The sequence below is a fragment of the Lagenorhynchus albirostris genome, chromosome 2 (genome assembly GCF_949774975.1).
Source record: "Lagenorhynchus albirostris chromosome 2, mLagAlb1.1, whole genome shotgun sequence".
Classification (NCBI taxonomy): Eukaryota; Metazoa; Chordata; class Mammalia; order Artiodactyla; family Delphinidae; genus Lagenorhynchus; species Lagenorhynchus albirostris.
This window is the reverse complement of record NC_083096.1, coordinates 185,601,683-185,622,643: the sequence shown is the minus strand read 5'-3', so window position 1 is coordinate 185,622,643 and position 20,961 is coordinate 185,601,683. Positions and strand designations below refer to the sequence as shown.

At 54.3% G+C, this 20,961-nt stretch overlaps 1 protein-coding gene across 9 annotated transcripts in view; it reads right to left on the bottom strand.

The window, feature by feature from the left end:
- The window catches only part of LOC132515328 (cyclin-dependent kinase 11B), a 39,295-nt gene that overhangs the window by 10,768 nt on the left and 7,566 nt on the right, over nt 1-20,961 (bottom strand). For 7 of the 9 annotated variants that reach the window (XR_009539136.1, XR_009539137.1, XM_060141706.1 and 4 more), the window contains exons 2-10: nt 17,531-17,933; nt 17,311-17,446; nt 16,978-17,105; nt 15,226-15,346; nt 14,226-14,279; nt 13,859-13,931; nt 12,634-12,779; nt 1,647-1,770; nt 732-847 (exon numbers count right to left, since the gene is read on the bottom strand). Coding sequence is in view for 6 of the 9 variants with exons in the window: in XM_060141702.1 (XP_059997685.1) it covers nt 732-847; nt 1,647-1,770; nt 12,634-12,779; nt 13,859-13,931; nt 14,226-14,279; nt 15,226-15,346; nt 16,978-17,105; nt 17,311-17,446; nt 17,531-17,933 (1,301 nt within the window). In the remaining 3 variants the exon portion in view is untranslated. Of the gene's footprint in view, nt 1-731; nt 848-1,646; nt 1,771-7,074; nt 11,066-12,633; nt 12,780-13,858; nt 13,932-14,225; nt 14,280-15,225; nt 15,347-16,977; nt 17,106-17,310; nt 17,447-17,530; nt 17,934-20,961 lie in introns of those variants that run through there. The other 2 variants (XR_009539138.1, XM_060141707.1) reach the window with 2 other exon arrangements.

Sequence of the window (20,961 nt, the reverse complement as noted above, 5' to 3'; positions counted from 1 at the left end):
GGGTATTCATGATCTTGGTCGTGGGGAGAGCTTACAGGTATATAACAACGTATCAAACCACACACCTGAAATCTGTGCAGTTTGTCAGTCACACCATAATAAAGTTGTTAAAAAAGGTCCCACAATTTTAATCAAACTTAATGATCTCAAAAGGTCATTTAACAATATTTTCAACTGATTATATAACCAAAATCTTGGAAGAATTCACACCCTATGCCTTTTTGCCTTAATTTCTGGTTATGTTGTTTTTAACTGCTTGATGATGGACATGAGAAGAAAACAAGTGAGGAGAAAGCACAGCACGGGAAGAAACGTCAGAACATACAGACCTCGGTAGGACCGTTTCTGTATCAAGGCCTTGCTCCAAGTATCTTTCAGCAGCTACTTTGGTTTATTTGTAGATAATTTTAGACAGTAATTATACAAATCATCACAAACATACAGCAGAATTCTTTACATGTACCACGTGAATGGTGTTCACTTCACTGCAGAATGATCACAAAGAAAGGAACACACGCTCAGGCTTTTCCTAAGAAGAGGGGAGAGCTGGTAACTGACACCACACAAGAGTCATTTCAGTCCAGAGGTAAACCTCAGGTCATGACCTCAAACTTTCAAAATAACACTGAGAAGGGCCAGCCAGGACCACAGCCCCGTCATGGGCTCAGCCTGCCTCCTCAGGGGAGCGCACCTGCAGCCGCTGGGCTCCTCCAGCGCCACGGCCCTCTCACCTGTCCTCCATGGAGCCCTCTCTTCTATACGGCGAGTTCCTTATCGTTATCTCCATGCGGTGGTCCCTCAGCTCCCCCTCCTCCAGGGAATCCCGCTTGGAATCCCGGTCATCAGACTAAGAAGCAAGGAGAAAGCAATTTTCCTTACAGATAAGCCTATTTTTCATAATACTCAAACCTTGCCACTATCCGAAAACAAACTTTCATACACACTTTGAGTGGACCAATGTTATAAAATATAAAAAACTTTCATTCAAATCCCGCTGATTTTTCGTACAACTCTCTGTAACCCAGAACCTGAGAAATTTAACACCAGCGTATATGACAGGGGACATTAGACTCTGTGACAAGTCTGTTAGCTGTTTATATTAGCCATAACTGAGCCTTAAAGCATATTTTATACACCAAATACTTTACAGTATCTCAAAAAGTACTCATAAATACGTAAGAAAGATCTGCTGCTAAACTTATCAGAAGAGGAATGTCTTTCAATGCCCCTTATCAAATTACTAAAGTTTTCCTGTTATTAGGCAAACCAAGAAAGGTGTAAAACAATAATACTAATTTCAAGGCAGCTTCCTACTATGCTAAAAATACTTGGAAATGGTGTCATAAACATAATGATGAAATGAGAAAAATAAGCCCAACCGCACTAGTGATTTTAGGTTCAAAATACTTTATTTTCCACGTGGCTGTGGTCATCTATATGCAGCTTTAGTATGTTATCGATCTGCTGTCAATGTAAACTGAGTATCTGAATGTTTTTGTTAATTTTTAGAATAGATTTTGGGCTCACCTGCGACATTTGGAAGTACAAAAGAACTTCACCGAAGAAGCGTTGTTCTAATGGAAAAATGAGGGCAAAGAAATTAAATCTCCTTTAAAAAAAACACTTACTTAAAAAACATGGCTTACATTTTTTAAGCGTTTTATCTCTGCTTTCTCCTCTTGTTCCTTCCGTCGTTTCTTTTCCTGAAGAATTTCATCTAAAGTTTTCACTTTCCAAGAGTCCTTTTCATCACCCATTTGAGTTAAAACACTGCAAAAAAGACGAAGAATTCAAACTGTGTCAGGACTCAGCAAACTGTGGTTTGATGCTATGCTGTTTCTGCACACTTGTGCCTTGCCACTTTTGAGCGCTTCAGTACAAATCTTTGTTAAGAGGGATGGGCTCTGCCAGAAATAAACCCACACCCCTATGGTCAATTAATCTTCGACAAAAGAGGCAAGAATATACAATAGGAAAAAGACAGTCTCTTCAGCAAGCAGGGCTGGGAAAGCTGGGCAGCTGCATGTAAATCAATGAAGTTAGAACACACCCTCACACCATACACAGAAATAAACTCAAAATGGCTTAAAGCCTTAAACAGAAGACATGACACTCTAAACCTCCTAGAAGAGATCACAGGCAAAACATTCTCTGACATAAATGGCACCAGTGTTTTCTTAGGTCAGTCTCCCAAGGCAACAGAAATAAAGCAAAAATAAACAAATAGAACCTAATCAAACTTACAAGCTTTTACACAGCAAAGGAAACCGTAAACAAAACGAAAAGACAACCTACGGACTGGCTGAAAACATTTGCAAACGATGTGACTGACAGGGCTTAATTTGCAAAATATACGAACAGCTCATACAACTCAACAACAAAAAACCAAACAACCCAATTGAAAAAAGGACAGAGAGCTTCCCTAGTGGCGCAGTGGTTGAGAGTCCGCCTGCCGATGCAGGGGACACGGGTGCGTGCCCCGGTCCGGGAAGATCCCACATGCCGCAGAGTGGCTGGGCCCGTGAGCCATGGTCGCTGAGCCTGCGCGTCCGGAGCCTGTGCTCCGCAACGGGAGAGGCCACAACAGTGAGAGGCCCGCGTACCGCAAAAAACAAACAAACAAACAAAAAGGACAGAAGACCTAAATAGACGTTACTCCAAAGAAGAAAACAAATGGCCAACAGGCACATGTAAAGATGCTCAACATCGATAATTATTAGAGAAATGCAAATCAAAACTACAACAAGGTACCACCTCACACCCGTCAGAATGGCCATCAATAACAAATGCTAGAGAGGGTATGGAAAAAAGGGAAACGTCCTACACTGTTAGTAAGAATGTAAGTTGGCTTAGCCACTACGCAGAACAGTATGGAGGTTCCTCAGAAAACTAAAAATAGAACTACCATATGATCCAGCAATCCCACTCCTGGGCATATATCCAGGCAAAACTATAATTAAAAAGGATACACACACCTCCTCCCCCATGTTCATAGCAGCACTATTTACACTAGCCAAGATATGGAAGCAACCTAAATATCCATTGACAGATGAATGGATAAAGATGTGGTACGTATATACAATGGACTATTGCTCAGCCATAAAAAAGAATGAAATACATTTTCAAGGATGCTGCCTTGAGAGAGCAATGTGTTACTGAGACCATTTGGACTACATATGCGAATAAACCCGTTAAGGCCTCTATATAAACTTTCCAGATCCTGGTGGGCAGGTGTGGAGATCTACTCATCTTGTGGACACCCAAGACAAGCCTCTATTACCTCCTATTGGTAGAACCTATGCGGGCGCCAGATGGCAAAGCGGAGATGCAGTGAGCAGCCCCAGCTCCAGCACCCCAGAGTTTGGAAGGATGGGACTGGAACTGGAAGACAACTGCTCAAAGACCACCAGAGGACCCCATTAGGATGCAGAATGTTCTAGGATGCACAGAATTTATGGCTATCTTTGGGAAACCACAACTTTCAAAAGTCCACTTAATTAGAAAGACACTGCCACTATTGCCACTGACTCCAGGGCCATGCTGTATTTGCTCTGATCTGCCCCAGCAACACGGATGCCCAGGACCCTGCTTCTCAACATCCACAGGTAGAAACTGGACAATGGCATGTCTCTTTAATTCTGCTGCCAAAAAATCGGTTCCTGTGCCTGTAGAAATGGCAAAAATGCGCCCCCCCCAAATGCAGTCTCTGCCTCACTTCCAGCCTTCAAATCTCACGTATGTGAATGTGACTGGCTGAATGTAAATCACACTGAGAACCCTAGTTTCATGGGAGTCTGGAAACCATGGTATTCAGCGTTCCACTCTCTGCCTTTCAGAAAGGCAAACTAGAAGAAGGGTGAAGTGGATATTGGGCACAGGTCTACTGTTTCAATCTCGATAACGATCCTTTACCAGGTGTTTTTTTTTTTTTTTTTTGCTGTACGCGGGCCTCTCACTGCCGTGGCCTCTCCCGTTGCGGAGCACAGGATCCGGACGCGCAGGCTCAGCGGCCATGGCCCACAGGCCCAGCCGCTCCACGGCATGTGGGATCCTCCCGGACCGGGGCATGAACCCACGTCCCCTGCATCGGCAGGCGGACTCTCAACCACTGCGTCACCAGGGAAGCCCTACCAGGTGTTTTTTGCAAGGCTTAAATGTGGTAATATGTGGAAGTGCCTATTTCAGTAGCTGCATGTAATAATACGCAATAATCGGGTTCACTTAAACCACTTATTCATAATTCAAGAATAAATTTTCCATGTGCAAATGCTATACAATTAATATTCCAAACATGAATTCACTATCAATTTGTCCATGGGTACAGTTGGAAATACCTCTACTTGTCTGAGATTATAACTGTGTATAGAATTCACACCTTAAATTAACTGCTGACCAGAATGGTAGCCACTAGCCACATGTAGCTATTGAGCACTTCAACTGTGGCCAGGCTGAATTAAGCTGCGCTTTAAGTATAAAATACACACTGGATTTCAAAGACTTTGTGTAAAAAATGTAAAATACCTCATTAATAATTTTACACTGATTATTACATGGTGAAATAGTAATATTTTAGAAATATTGGGTTAAATAAAATGTATTATTAAAATTTAAAAAAAAGAATGAAATAATGCCATTTGCAGCAACTTGGATGGACCTAGAGATTGTCATACTAAGTAAACTAAGTCAGAAAGAGAAAGACAAATACCGTGTGATATCACTTATATGTGGCATCTAAAATATGACACAAATGGGACTTCCCTGGCGGTCCAGTGGTTAAGACTCGGTGCTTTCACTGCTGGGGCCTGGGTTCAATCCCTGGTCAGGGAACTAAGATCCCAGAAGCCACGTGTGGCCGGAAAAAAAAAAAAAGAAGAGACACAAATGAACTTATCTAGAAAACAGAAAGAGTCACAGACATAGAAAACAGACTTGTGACTGTGGGGGGGGGGGGAGGGAAGGACTGGGAGTTTGGGGTCAGCAGAAGCAAACTATTATACACAGGACGGATAAACAACAAGGTCCTACTGTAGAGCACAGGGCATTATATATACAATTTCCTGTGATAAACCCGTAACAGAAAAGAAGATAAAAAAAGAACGTATATACATGTATGACTGAACCACTTTGCTGATTTTAGAAAAACTGAAAAACTAGAAAGAAAGATTAAAAAAAAAAAGTGATGGGCTCTGGAAAATGACCACTTGGATTCCAATTTCTTTGCTGTCATTCCTGTGCTGTCCAGGGCTAGTTACTTCATCTCAGCTTACCATTCCGTAAACGGTAAGAAAACCACCTATATGACAGTATCACTGGGGATTAAATGAGATCACCCAGGTAAAGCTCGTAGCTCAGTACCTGGCACTCACCAAGCACTGTTTTTGCCGTCAGGAGGATTTATTAGAAAGACGACCTGGGGGCTTCCCTGATGGCGCAGTGGTTAAGAATCCGCCTGCCAATGCAGGGGACACGGGTTCGGGCCCTGGTCCGGGAAGATCCCACATGCCGCGGAGCAACTAAGCCCGCGCACCACAACTACTGAGGCCGCGAGCTACAACTACTGAGCCCGTGTGCTGCAACTACTGAAGCCCGCGCGCCTAGAGACCCTGCTCCGCAACAAGAGAAGCCACCGCAGTGAGAAGACCGCGCACCGCAGAGTAGCCCGCGCTCGCCGCAATCAGAGAAAAGCCCGCGCGCAACAACGAAGGCCCAATACAGCCAAAAAATAAATTAATAAATAAATAAAATAAATTAAAAAAAAAAAAAGGAAGACGACCTGGGCTGCGTGGGTCACTGGCCCATCGGACGGCTGCAGCCCCAGCACGGGATACGGGGAGGCCTGGGTGGTTGCTCCGAGGGCGCGCTCGGAGACCAGGCCGCGGGTTCCCGGTTCTTGGGGTTCAGTCGCGCTAGCTCGTGGTTCGGCCCGGCAGAAGTTGGCTCGGGGAGCTCCTGGGCCCGCCGCCTCCTCCACGCCGAGTTCCGCGCCGGGCGAGATGGCCGAAGAGTGTCGCCCGCCCCGGCCCACGCGCTCGAGGCCCGCCGGGATCCGAGAGTTTAGGTGAGCCGGCCGCGCCCCGCTCCGCCCCGCCCCGCCCCGCCCGGCCCGCCGCCACTCACCCCTACGCCACCGCCGCCGGACCCGGAGCCTGAGAAGAAACTGCCCGGCGCGCGCCAGGAGCGTCGTCACTTCCTGCGTCGGCGCGGGCTGATGACGACGGAGGGCGGGCTGATGACGACGGAGGGCGGGCCCCATGGGCGGGCCCACCCCACCCATTCACCCCTACCCCACCCATTCACCCCCACCCCCCCAACCCCCCTCCCCGCCGCCGACACTAGAGCTGCGCAGAGTGCCGGGCGCGCGCTAGCGCGTTATTACGGGCCTCGGCGCCGACTGCTGACGACACCCGGGGTGCCGGGGCGGGGCGAGTCCCTGCTGGCAGCTCGGGTTCGTCGGAAGTCCGGGCCTGGCCTGGTCCGGTGCCCGGTGTTGCGCCCTTTTTCCCAGTCCCCGTGACCCCGACCCCGGCGGTGGCGCGGTGGACTCCGAATCTTGCCTACGGAAGACCTCCCGCCGGACCGGGGCGGGGAGAGCGGTTGCCACGGGGTTTTAAGCTGTGCTGAGGCGGGGGAGGGGGGCCCTCAAAGTCCGTGCACTCCCTCATCGTGAGGTGCGGCTTCTAACCTGTTGAGGCTCTCAGAATGAAGTTCTCTTCCCTGGCTCCAGTTACTCTGCGGACCTTGGTGGTCACAGAAAACTGGCAGTTCAACCTCGAGAACCTCAGGAAAGAGAACGGTAAACGAATACCCACATTCACTGGACCTGAAATGGAAAATGTAGAAAAATGTGACAGGAAATGGGGGCACAGAAAGGGCGGTGGAATTGGAATTCTTTCTCTTCCCGGAAAGAAATGTTTACTTTCTGTATCCAAGCGCTTGTTTTGCTTCCTGAGTTTTTGGTGACAGGAAAAAACCAATTTTTTTTACTCCCTTCACGCTGAAAAGGGGTGAAGGCAATAAGAACCCACCCTTGTTCATTTCAGTAGCGCGAACACTGGAGAGTTACACAAGGAAGAAAACAGTACACGCTGAACATTTATTTTACTTTCGCAGAACAAGAGTCCTAGATAGTTGCTACCATGGTGGCTTAATTTAGACAAAAATAACCAGGGGGCGTCCACAGGATTCACTGTACAGCATCGATGCATTACCATAGCAGAATTAACAGTGACTCAGCTATTTAACCACCATTTTCTAGAAAGAATTCATCTAATCACATAAATACTGAAATAAGTGAAATACAAATCACTACAGACATTTTGCACAATGTACTTTTAGTTCTCCGCAGTTTTGTTTGGTATAAAGCACATATAATTTGGTTCTGATATAGACAATTATTGATATAATTTTCAAGTTTTTCAGTGTGGGAAAGTCACTCTCACTGTGGCCCTCTGCAACGTGGTGCCCACAACACCGCCCTGGGCGGGTGCAGACGCTACTCACACATCTGCAGTCTAGAAATAGCACATCAGCTGAACGCCAGTTTTCCTCTGATGAAAACTGGAAAAAAAAACCCAAAACACCAAAGACTTTGCCAATTAGAACAGTTTCCAACTCAGTTTGGACATCTAGGCACGGACCCAGTGGCCATCAAACTCAGAATCTCAGCCCTCAGGAGGAGAGGAGGAGATACTGCAGAGACAGCAAACTGGAATGTTTTACACCCTGAGCTGCAGGGTGAGTACGCCAAGCGATGGTCAGCACAACCTCATGACTCTGCTCTCGGCCCCTCAGCCAGGATAGAGAAATAGGCAGACTCTTCAGGGGAGCTGGGACGTTCTTATTTATAAACTAAGAAAACAAAGAGGTCCCAACCAGGGCATGTACGTGTTTTGGAGAAAAACAGAGCCCTTAGCACAATGTTGGTCAAAGGCAAAAAGAGAGGAGAGTTTCTACCTGTAATAACATCTTTGTTTAATTTTTCCAACCCAGGGGAACAGTGAAAATACTTTCAGGCATCAGGAAGCACACCCCCTGGACAGATGTAAAAAGACATGTTGCATTTCTTTGATCCCCTCTGGCCCGTCTATAAATGACCGTCCATGGGACAGTCAGCGCCGCACAGGAGGGAAAGCCCACCAGTTTGGGGAAAGTATTTCAAGGGCTGGTGACGAGCATGGCTCCATATGGATGACATTCCTCGTGCAGCAATTTTTTACTGTTTGATTCACAAATTAAAGACACATTTTGGATTGTGCAAGAGTATTCTCAGCTTTCCAAGGCATATGATTTTAATGCTGATATGCAGGAAATTATGACTATCAGAATTCTTTTTTAAAAAAGCCTTTTTTATGCCACTCAGTAGTGGAAATTTCCTTGAAAGCCAGAGAAGTGTGGATACTACATCTCCACGTATCAATGTAAGTAAGCAGATGACCAGATTCAGAAGCCTGGTTCAAGAGTTTGTTTACAAAGGCACGGATGACGACCAAAGACATAGGAGGAAGGGACCCAATGTAACACACAACACCCGGTGTCAACACTGGTACGAGCACACCTGCGATGGTTCAGTGAAAAGAACATACTAAAAAACCACTAAACAAAGTTAATTAAAAAACATGTCTGTACGGTTATTAAACAAATGCCATTGCCAGGCTGCGGAAACACCCAACATGTGGACGACTTAGGGGTGGGGATGCAGACAGAATGCAGCTGCAGCACATGTTTTGTGGTCTCCCACCCGGGATGAGGAGAAGTCTCAAAAGCAGCTTTGCTAGAAACTGCCTCATTTACTAATAATTTAGGAAAATCTTTCTTGGTCCTAATATCTAGAAAATCAAAACAGGATGAGAGTGGAGGGAGGGGCACGTCCACAGGAGGCAGGGACCCAGGTCCCTAACAACACTCGGACACAGGCGGCTGGCACCTGATAACACTCAGATGACAGTCTGCCGTGGGCAACCACAGATGCACCCCTTCTGTTCACGTCTCCCCATCAGCCGTGGGCACAGTGGCCACAGTCTGAGGGCAGAGGCAGCAGCCCCAGGGAAACAGTGCTTTCTCGCTGGTCCTCACAGATCAGTGCACCAGCCGCCACCCCAGCTACCGCCAAAGAATCCTCTTTAGTTTGGTTTTGGGGGGAAGCAGAAAAAGAGGAAAGGGATGAAACCTGGGAAAGTCACACGAGCAACCCCTGCACAGCGAAGGTGCGTGTGACCCGCCGTCCTCTGGAGCAGGAGGTCAGCTTCGTAAAAAGGTTGTTTGTAGTTTAAAAGGCCTCATTTTAATCCATCATCATTACAAGATTTTTAAAGTTAGCGGAACTTAATGAGATATAGTTATTGCTCTTTGTTTCCAAGAGATCTGCTCTCCAGGAGGGGCTCTTTTATATTTTCCAGCTGAGAAGCCAACTGGAAAACCAGAGAAGCAATCAGGGAGCCCAGGCCCCGAACAGCTGGGAATGCTGCCTGAGACTCAGGGAACGATTTGTGCCTTCGGGTGGCTCTGTCCGCAGGCTGGCTGGAGATGGCCAGGTGGCCAGCCCGCGGCCCCGAGTAGGGCTGCACCTGACAAGCCCCAGAGCTCTAGCCTGGTGGGAGGGAGGGGGCTGCGTCCCGATCAGAAATCCCAACGGGCTGCGAGGCAAGAGGTGAAGCGAGGGGTGGCGCCTCAGCCCACCACAGGCCTCAAACACCTGGCTGGCTGTCCGTCTGTCTGCTCTGGAGGAGGCGGGCCGGGCCAGGCCGTGGGTCCGACTGTGGTTTACCTGGCATACACGATGCGTTCCATAAGCCACCTATGCCTGTGTTTCCTTTTAAAAACCTACACTGTCATTTTAAACGCAGCATAACAAAAACAGTAAATATTCCACACTCGTCCTGCTCATCATTCACGAGGGAAAATCCTAAAAGCCTCGTTGATGAGACAAGGCAAGGCTCCTGACCAGTTGAGTGGGGACGGGTGCTCCCCAGGGGCGCTCCGAACAGCCTGCCTCTCACCCAGGGGAGCAGAAGGGACAGAAGCCCCCTCCCTGAGCCAAACACCGCGGGGGGCTGCCCGCAGCCTCGGGCTGGAAACCACGTCTGGGCCTCTGGGGAGCCCCGGCCGCAGGTGAGGGCTGGACCTTCAGGTGAGGAGCTCGGCGCGGAAAGGGGTGGGGCCGCCTTCGCTCCGTGAGTGACCTTCCCTAAGTGGTGCTGATGCGGGCAGCTCGGCCTCGGGCAGGAGGGCGGGACGCCGGGGCCGGACACTCCATCCTCAGGAGCAGGGAATGCCGGTCTCTGCACCCCAGCTGTCCCCTCTCCGCTCAGTGCCCCGATGCCGTGGCCTCCGTGTCTGGGCAGCGGACAGACTCCCTGACGGCCGAGGAGCCGGACGTACCTCGGGTGGCCGCCGACGGCTGGCGTGGGGAAGCGGGTTCTCTCCGCCGGCTACAAGTGGGGGGGCAGCCGCTGGCACCTGGCTGCAGCCCCGGCTGCACAGCTGTCCCCAGTGGTCGTCACCCACAGAGGAATCGGGGCCTGGCCTGGCTGCAGGGGGTGCGCAGAGGCCGCCAGGAGGAGGTTGCCACGTGGCTCGGCAACGGCTCAGTGGCAGCTGTGGTCTGTGCCCCAGGGGCTGACATCTGGGACCCCGATTCGAGCTCCCACAGCTCTGACCGAACGTCCCAGGAAAGAGCGGGAAAGGCTGCCCACCCGCACCTCCCACACCCGGACTGTGACCCGTGGAGCCAGAGGCCCCACGCCTGCCATCCAGGGAGCAGGAGAGGCGAAGGGGGTCCCCCACTGGCAAGGAGCGGCATGGTGCGCCGCGCCCCTGAGGCTCCGGGGCTCAGTGGTGTGGCCGGGGGTCCGGGGGGAGCAGCGGCTCAGGGCTGCTGTCTGGGGACTGGCTGGTGGCCGCAGCCAGGCTCTGCATGGCCTCCCGCTGCTGCTGCTTGGCCTTGTTGTAGAGCAGGACTCCGGCTGTCACCAGCACGGTGCCCACGGCTGACAGGCTGGTGACCCTGTTGCCGAAAACGATGACGCTGAGCCAGACGGACAGGGCGTGCTTGACGGTGCTGGCAACACTGCGGGAGAGGACAGCGGGGACGTCGGCGGGGGCCGAAGGCGTCTCCGCTAACCCCCCTCTTTCATGCTGGGGTCCTTCCTACTAGGAAAAAGGTCACCGAGAAGTAGCGACACTTCCAACAAAAAGCCGAGTCCCATCTTCACACTCAGCGTTTTGCCTTATTTTGCTTCGTCCTTTTTTTGACGGAAATATTTCTAAGTACATTATAGACATCATGACATTTGATCCCTCACTACTGCGGCGTGCTCTCCACAGAACGAGGAAGGTTCCTCTGAGAGCGCCTGAGAGAACCGATCATTAGGGAGAGTATCTGGGAAGTGACACAGCCCTGCTCAGCCACTGCTGGGACCTCATGAAGATAAAGTGAACACGACAGGGCTTGTCTCCTGGGCTGCCATTGAGGACAATTTAAACTTAATTTTTGTACTTTTCTACCTAAAGCTATTTTCTTTAAAAAGAACTGGTTTGGGGACTGTCCTCGTGGTCCAGTGGTTAAGACTCCGCACTTCCAATGCAGGGGGCCCAGGTTTGGTCCCTGGTCGGGGAACTAGATCCCATATCCCGTACAGCAGCCAAAAAAAATTTTTTTAATAAAATAAAAAGAACTGGTCTTCTGTTTTCTGCCTTTTTTGAACCGTCAACTAACAATCACTGGAAAACAAAGTTTCAGGGGTATGTGGATATAATTCCTGGCCCTAAATGGAAACAGGACCGTATGACAGACTGTGACAGCGAGAGCTTCAGGAGACCTCAGCAATCAGCAGGCAGCTCCCCTCCAGGACTCGGGCAGAGGGTGCGTGCACCCCGGGAGGCCCAAGGGCAGCGACGCACCTGCTGCCATCACTCCTGGGTACAATTCCGCTCTCCAGTGACAGTTCTGAAGTTAAAGGACAAAGGCCCGTTGGCTTCTACGACAACTTGACGGGCAGACCCGCTGACATCACTGCATGGATTTCCAGGCCTGCTGGCAACCTCAGCCGACTCCTTTCTATTTGTTACTGAAAATGCTCCGGTGTCAAATCACGCTTTTGCTTTCGCTAAGTCCGCTCAGTTACAGAGAAGAAGCCTGTGAGACCTGAGCTCAGTGCTAAGTTACCAGCAGGGAGCCGACGGCCACATGTGGCTGCTCGTGTGAACTGATTAAAGTTAGAGAAATGTCAGACGTTGGTTCCTCGTGGCACTTGGCACGCCCCAGGCGCTCAGCAGCACACGTGGCCTGCGGCTCCCACCCTGGGCGGCCCAGAAGCGGGACAATCCGTCATCCCGGGAGATTCCACGGACAGTGCTGTTTCGGGCAGAAGTACACTCACACCACTCCAAGGATTTCTGCTTCTGCACAAAATCCCAGTGGGGATTCCCCTAAAGATCTGTTTCACAGACTTTCCTGTTCACGTTTCAAACGGCACCAATACAGAACGGCCTAGTAATTACGACCTGTGACCACAGCGATCGCTACATTTGTGATTCCACAACCACGAACACCTCTTATAAAACGTCTAGCTGGCAAGCGTTCCCCTCTGCACGTGACCTGGAGGCACCTCACCTCTTGGGAGGTGCGGTCCTTACCTGAAGGTCACGGGAGAGATCCTCCCCATGAGGGCGTAGGCTGTGACGCTCTGCAGGTGGAAGAGGACGCCGTCCGCCAGCAGCAGAAGCAGCACGTCCTGGCTGTAGCGGAAGCTCCTCGCGTTCCTCCCGATCACCGGCAAGTCCTGCGCCAGAGCCAGAGGGACGCCCGCGGTGCTGACACCCAGACCCCAGCCCAGGGGCCAGCGCAACGCTGGAGCCCGGCCGTAGGACAGGACAGCCCAGTTCCACGTGTGTTAAAAAGAGAGGTGTGCGTAGACGCGCACCTGTGCTTCTGTAGGACCGACGGGATCCCACGACACGCGTGAGCACAGGAGCGTGTTTGTGCCCACGCAGACACGTCTGGGAAGCAGCTCCACCAGGAGCGGGCCTGGGAGGGGCTGGGGGACATACTGCTCTCTGTTTCATAAGCTTCTGCCCTGGGACTTGTTCAACAGTGGTCACAATGTTTTTAAATAACAGTAGTAATAAAAAACAAGTGCAGGGGGACTTCCCTGGTGGCGCAGTGGTTAAGAATCCGCCTGCCAATGCAGGGGACACGGGTTCGAGCCCTGGTCCGGGAAGATCCCACATGCCGCAGAGCAACTAAGTCCGTGTGCCACAACTACTGAGCCTGTGCTCTAGAGCCCGCAAGCCACAACTACTGAGCCCGTGTGCCACAACTACTGAGCCCACGTGCCGCAACTACTGAAGCCCACGCGCCTAGAGCCCGTGCTCCACAACAAGAGAAGCCACTGCAATGAGAAGCCCACGCACCACAACGAAGAGTGGCCCCTGCTCGCCACAACTAGAGAAAGCCCATGTGCAGCAACGAAGACCCAACACAGCCAAAAATAAATAAACAAATAAATTAAAAAAAAAAACAAGTGCAGGAATTCACTGGCGGTCCAGTGGTTAAAACTCAGCGCTTTCACTGCCGTGGCCCGGGTGCAATCCCTGGTCGGGGAACTAACATCCCACAAGGCCTGAGGTGCAGCCAAAAAACAACAACAGAAAAGTGCACCTAAAAACGCTCACAGCAACGTTTCCGGGAACCGCTGGCTGAGGTTTGGCCCCCGTGGGCACCGGACCCACACAGGACCCGCACGGGTTTGCTTCGCTCGGTCCCCCCCACCCCCCTGGGAGCGTGGCGGCCTCTGTGTATTCAGCACGCCCGGCGCCCGGGGCTCGCCCTGACCTGGGAAGGCACCAGGGCTGGACTCACCATGAAGAAGATCCAGGCCGGGACGAGCATGGCCACGGCTGCTGCACTGGTGTAGAACTGCAGCTCCGCGGCCCTGCGGGGACAGGCGCCTGATCCTCTCCCCGCCTCACCCCCGCCCTCGCCCTCCGCAGAACCAGGGTGCCCCAGTTTATTTATCTCCTCCCAGATGATAACGGACGGCCGGGCCTGACAGGCGACCCACCGGCCACGGGACAGTGACAGGCAGCCTCAAACGAGCCGGCCAAGGGGCAGTTGGAAACAGGTGGGGTTTTCTCCCAAGTTTCAACAAGGTTCTTTTAAAGGCACCATGAAATGGGAGGGGTCAGGGCACAGGGTGGTCTGGTCTCCATGGAGCAGTGACACTTACGAGAACCTATATTTGTCCCCGCTGAGGAGCTTTTTGGAGAAAACGTTCTGCAAACTAGAATAAAGAAAAGAAGAGGTTACGAGAGGTCAGATGGTACCTCACACGGCCGAAGCGCCCTGTCCTCCAGAAACAGGGACACACGGCAGCTCCTTGGGGATGGCCCTGGCGTCTGCTGTGAGCCGGGCTGAGCTGCCCCTTTCACAGATGGGTAACCTGAGGCCTCAGAGGCTGAGGACATGCCTGAGGTTACCCAGCTCTGCTCGGCAGCGGCCACGGAACAGACAGTGTGAGCACAGGAAGACCCTGGGAAAAAAACAGAGACAAAACTGCTGGCCGGGAAGGCCCGCCGTGGCCAATGGGAAGACCAGACAGCGTCCAGCTTCCCTGGAGCCAGAGGGCTCAGCATTCTGAAGAACGACGCTGCTCCCTGGACGCTGGGTGCACAGCAGCTCTGGCCAAGGGGACTTAAACCAGAGCAACGAGCCTGGCGCACAGGTTTACAGGCCCTGTCCCCCCCCTGGGGGTTTACGCTGCAGGCCCGTCAGAAACCTAGAGGGAAACCCGTGTGAAGATGTTTCCTGCAGATCTAAGTCACGAGGTCTGGAGCGTCTGCAGGTGAGCGAGGAGGCTTCTGGAGACCATCCTGTGCTCGGAGTTAACAGGCGATATGCAAACTACGACGTGAGCTGGACTGTGTTTCTGGGAAAGGCTGAAGGAAACACAGCAAAGTGTGAGAAATGAAATGAAAGGTGATTTTTCATTTTTCAGCTGTATTATTCAAATTCAAACCCTCCAGATGGGTCTGTTTCTCTTTGAAAGTAATGGCAACAAGAAACCCTTGGATACCGTGTTGCTGCTGTTTCCTCTCTTTTCTCAGAAGTGGTGACGCTGAGAGAGCAGGCTGTGCAGAGGTGTCAGCAAGACGGCTCAGCCGCCACTGGGGTGTGACATCTATCCCCCGTCCTGCGGGACACGGAACCCCACGCGGCACGGGACTCACCAGTCCATGATGTTGGTGGACAAGGCGGCCGAAAACCCCAGGAAGTTGAAGCTCATCTCGGTGGCCGTGCACAGCGCCAGGCCGCCCATGACAGGGATGAGCGAGAGGTTGACCAGCAGCCCTGCGGAGCGACAGCACACAGGGGCCGGGCTGCAGCGCCCCCCAGCGGGCCGGGCTACCCCCCACCCCGCCCCAGGAGTGCTCTGCACGCTCACTTTGTTTGATTCTTCTCGCTGGACGGAAAATATAGCACATGCCTCCTGTCACCCGCTCCAGAGCCAGGTGCCAGGGGCACGGCAGCCAGAGCCACCAGCTCCAAGCCCTGCTCCCTGCACCCCACCCCCCGACCCCAAACCCTCATCTGCAAAACGAGTCGGGTGAAGGGTGGTCTCCAGGGAAGGCTGGGAGAGGAGGGAGGCCCCAGACCCTCAGAGTGTCCAGCGCTCCTGCCTTCGTTCTGAAATCTAACCAACGGCCTTGACGTGAAGGTAAGGCTAAGACCATTCGGTGCAACAGAAAATCACGTCACTCTGCACACAGGGCATCCAGCTTCATGTGGTACCGCTGCTTTGATTTCAGATACAGCATTTCATTTATCTTGACATTCAAAGCAGATGAGGGGACTAGCCTCTCGTGTTCAGCAAAAAGGAGCAGAGATGCAGCCCTCAGATGACCGTAGCCCCCACCCCCGCCGAGGACAGCGCTGTCCACACAGCAAACCCACAGGCCCACGTGGCCTGAGGCTGAGAGCATCACCACAGAAGGAGGCCTCTGCTGGATGGCGGACCTCACGCAGGGGCCATGGCTGGGAGGCCGTCCAGGGGGCAGGCGCCTTCGTGAACTCGGGGCTCTGCCAGGGCTGACCCACAGGGCGTCACTCCTCTGGGGACCCCAAACCTTGGGGTCCCTCAAGTCCTGGCACCTTCATCATTCTCCAACGCCTCCCCAACAGACTTTTTTTTGCTAAATTTTATCAAGATTTCCTAATTGTTCTCAGCAAGACAGCTGGTTTTCTACACACGTACCCACCGCAGCTGGAGCCCAAAGTGTGATGCTTTTAAGGCCCTTGAGATAAATCCTTTCTGCATGGTGAAGCTTGACGTGCGGTCAGGCTGTTTCCTGCCGAGTACGATTTTAGGAATCGCTTTTACACTTTGATCTGATGCTGTTTTACCATCACCTAAGCGTTTGTGCGGCTCCAAGGGCACGTCTGCGAGAAGCCTGGCTGCGCCCCGTCCGTCCCCATCCTCCTCTCTCCCTGAGGCAGGTGCCGCCTTGTTTTACCTTTCTGTCATTTTACCAGTTGAAGCAAGCACGTGTCTCCCTCTGTGAGCGCCCCCCACCCCCGGGGTCAAACACGATGTGTCGCGTCCACGAGTCTGCACTCTGCTTGCCTTCACGGAACCACACTCTCTAAACGGCTGGCGGGAAAGTCCGGGATGTGTGCAGCTGGCAGCGCGTGCCCGCAGCCAGGTTGGAAATTTGTAACAAGTCCCCCTGCTGAGCTTCGGGGAGCCACCGTGGAGGGCAGGAGGGGGTGCGGAGGAGGGGCCGGGGCGCCTGGCAGATTCCTGGGACAGGAATGGCACCGAGGTTACCTGCCTGTCACTCCCTCACCCAGCTCCTACCATCCCGGGCCTCTGAGGCTAAGAAACGACAAGGAGGGAAGTGGAGGGAGCTGAGCTCCAGGGTGACGTGGGTGGGAGCGGCCCCCAGAAGAGCTGGCGCGCCCGGGCGTTGGAGGCTGCTCACCGGTGTGCTCCCCCAGGACGGTCCGGGACAGGATCACAGTGAAGATGGGGGCCGAGCTCTTCACCGTCTCAGCAAAGGACACCGCCACATTTTTCAGGCTGACCAGACCCAAAACCACTGTTGCAAACCTGAGACAGTCAACAGCGTCACAGGGATGAGTTGGTGCCTCTGCAGCCACGGGGCAGACCTGGTAGGAGCCCAGAGGGTGTGCACGCCTGCCCCCCCCGCCCGGCCCCCTCCCTCCCAGGATCACCTGATGGTAACAGTCAGCCAGGGGGAAGTGTTTTACGTGTAAAAAACTCAGTCCCTCAACCAGGAACGTTAGCTGCTTACCTCATGAGACCCACGAACAACATGGTCATGATGAAGTTGGGAGGGTAAGAAAGCCGGGTTTTGTGCTGATACAAACAGCAGGGAACAAATATTTTAACACAGCCGATGAGCGTGGTTGACAGCATCTGCACGGCCCCTGCAGGAACGGGGGGCGCCAGCTGAGCAGAGGGGCTCCGCCCCGCCGGGAGCTCCATCCCGCCGCCAGCGCCCGGTGGGGTACCTAGCATGCTGGGCTCCCCTTCCAGCAGGGACAGGATGTACTTGTTGAGAAACAGGGTGCAGAAGCTGAAGAAGAACCAGAGTGTGAGGTAGATGAGGGCGCGGGCACCCCACACGCCCAGGTCCGCCTCGATGACGGTCGTCTCGGTGACGGTGACCGTGAGCACCTGCTCGTCGGGGCCACCTTCGCTCTGGCCAAATGCGATCTTCTCACTCCGGTGGCCAAACACGGGGCCCCAGGCCAGGAGCGGCCGTCCCCCCGGCTTCTCACTGGGGCCCGGAGCCAGCTCTGCCAGGGCCGCGGGCTTAGCGGATGCCGACATCTCAGGGGTGGCGGGCAGCGCAGGGCAGGGACGCGGGGACGGAGGCAGCGGCCATGCAGGTGACACTGGGCGGGGCGCGGGCTGGAGTGGGAAGGAAAGGACGGCGTTGCGTGAGCGGCTAAGGTCCTGCCGAGTTTAATCACCCACTTAGAGTAATTTCAAGACGCAAACTCGGGGTCCTGGCCTTGTTTCCAGCCCCAAAGGAGCGGGCGCCCCGACAGCTCGGACTTGTCTTCCAATAAGTTTCTGAGACCAAAGCCTTTACCGGCCTCTGTTCCCTCCCCACACACCTGACCCTCCAGCCCATCCCGCCGGAACTCCTTCTACAGTACCTGCCAACCCCTGCCTCTTCCAGCCCCGCCCCACCCCCAGGGCACCCCGCACCCCCCAAGCACCGGCCCAGCCTCGAGCTCATCCTCCAGGCTGCCCTCCCACAGCTCGGCTGAGGCCTGGGCTCTCCGCCCCCACCCCGGAAGCTGTCACAAGTGCTCTGCACCTTCCCACCCACCCTGGGACCAACCAGAGCCGCTGAGGAAGGGGCCCCCTCGCCCGGAGCTCTTCCCACCAGGCTGGCTCTCCCACGCCCTCACCCAACTTCTTAATATTTCATCCAGTGTTCTGAGTTGTCCTTTGTGGGAGGGTTGACCTGCCCCGTCAGAGACTCTGAGTTTCTGTCCCTCCATCGGGTTTTGAGTTCCAACCCCTGCGTTCTTCGAGTTCTATTTGTTACCGTTTCAAACTGGCCTGTTTCTCTCAACTTTCGATTCCTTTTTTGCATCCTCTCTTTCACGGTCCAACAGTTCATCATCCAAGCCCTGACAGTATGACCCTCAGCCTCTCAGCAGGTCAGCGGCCCGCTGGCTCGAGGGGGCTGTTTGCGTGCACAGATCCTCGGCCAGGGGACCTCCTCCTGGGCTTGAGGGCGGGCGGGCCTTGGAGCGGGCATGGGCACTGCCTCTGCAGGTGCCCAGGAGAGGGTGATCCTCCCTCAACAGACCCACACCTGCTTGGCGCTCAGGCCTGTGGCCACGACTTCTCAAGAGAGACCCCTCACTCCCTCAGATCACAGGCGAAGTCCGACCCGGTCTCTCCCGTTTGCTGGTGGGTGAACGCTTCAAGTTCCGGCCCTTCTTTTTTTTTAATTTATTTTTTTGGCCACGCCACGCAGCTTGTGGGATCTTAGTTCCCCGACCAGGGATTGAATGCGTGCCCTTGGTGGTGAAAGCGCTGAGTCCTAACCACTGGACCGCCAGGGAAATCCCAGTTCTGGCTTTAAGCAGCATCCCAGTGACGACCACCTGCCCAGCTCAGGAGCCCTGGCCACTCCTCCTCCGTGACACCAAACCGCAGTTCCCAGCCCCCTGCCCCCACCTCTAGGCAGCCAAGCTGGCTGCCTATGTCCTCGTCCCTCCGATGCTGACATTCGGGGGGCGCCCGTTGTGCTTTAACCTAACTTCCAGGCATGCGTGACCCAGACAGACTTGTGACTCCCTGACCCCACCTGAAGCCAGGCTCCTGGCTGAGCAGCCCCCCAGCTCCCCGTGTCCACCCAGTGCTCTCAGTCACCCCACAAGCTCAGCAGCACCAGGTCCCGGTGGGCACCCAGGCCTGACATGCACCCCGACCCTCGGGACACCAGGGCAGCTCCCCAAACGCACCCCCGACCACGACGAATGCACGAGGTCCTCCCGTGGGCCCCCACTGCCCCCGCGATACACACGAGCCCTTCGAGCCCTCTGGGCGCTGACGGGGCCAGATCTCCGCTAACGCCCCGTCCTCCTTCCTCTTCCCAGCCCGGTCCCGCCGTCCTCTCTGGGCCACACCCTGCTGGGAGCTGCACCTCCGTGGGCTGGACCGGCTGTGGCCCAGCGGGGGTATGGGGAGCCCGTGCTGCCCCCCAGCTGGGAACAGGGGCCCAGCTGCGGGTGGACGGAAAACACAGGAACAAAGCCCGTGTATGGCTCGGGATCCCCGAGAGCAGAGAGATGGCGCCCCACCCCCGGGCCCCTGGCTGACCCCGTCTGGATGCCCAGCCCTGCAGCCGGGCCCCCCCAGGGCACAGCTCCCACTGGCCACGGGGGCTCTGCCTCTTAAGGGAGCCCCCGTCAGGCCCACCGACGGCGCCAAGCCCCTCTCTTCAGGGCCCCAGACCCGGTGTTTGTCACACAAGCCCCGACGCCACCGCTGAGGCCCCAAAAGCAAACCTGTTGGCGAGGTGACGCTCCAGAAGCACCCGGGGAGGGCCCCATCGCCCTTCCTCTCGCTCGTCACAAAACGAGGCTGGAGGCAAGGTGCAGGCGCTTCCCCCGACGCTCTCCACTCGGTTTCCGTCTGGGAAACTCACAGCTTCCCAGGCAGCACCGCCAGCCGGGCCTCCGCCTCCTTCTCTGCAGCTCAAGGAGCTCTGGCCCGACGCCAGAGCTCCGCTGCTGAGCCCCGAGGCCCTGGGGCGCCCGCTCTCCTTCCTCAACAAGAAGCTGCTTTGAAACAAAGACGGGTCCGTGCAGTTCCACAGCTGCCGCTCACCTGGTGACGGTGTGGTATTTCACTGGATGAACAAGCCACAAGGGACTCATCCCCACTGCTGACCACACCGGGCCCCAGACCGTCCACCACGTCCGTCCTGTGCAGGTCGTTCCTTGTGTTTCTGCTGTGTCTGCGCCCACGGGGCACCCACGACCCCCGAGGTCATCGTGCTGGGCTGTACCCTTACCCGCCCTGGAGGTTCTGCTCCATCTGCCCCGAGGGTGGAGGGTGTTGGCGGCCTCTGAAGAAGCAGAATCCATCACACACACACCCCCGCCCACCCAGCACACGAGGCTCCAGTGCCTCCCGACTGTCCCAGGCTGAAAGCAGGTGGCAGCACAGACGCAAACAGATTCAGACCGAAACGGTGGGGATGGGACCTTTCAGGAGTCACCGCAAGTGACAGGGAACGTAAGAAAGAGTCAGCAGAGCCTGTGGCCGGGATGGCACGGGGACAGAGCGTCCGTCAGATGGGGTCAACACGGCACTTTTTTGCCAGCAGCAAAACAAAAGCCAAACAGAACCTAGGCGCCTGTCGACAGGGACGCGGATGGCAGCGGGTGGGGATGGATGCCCACAGCGG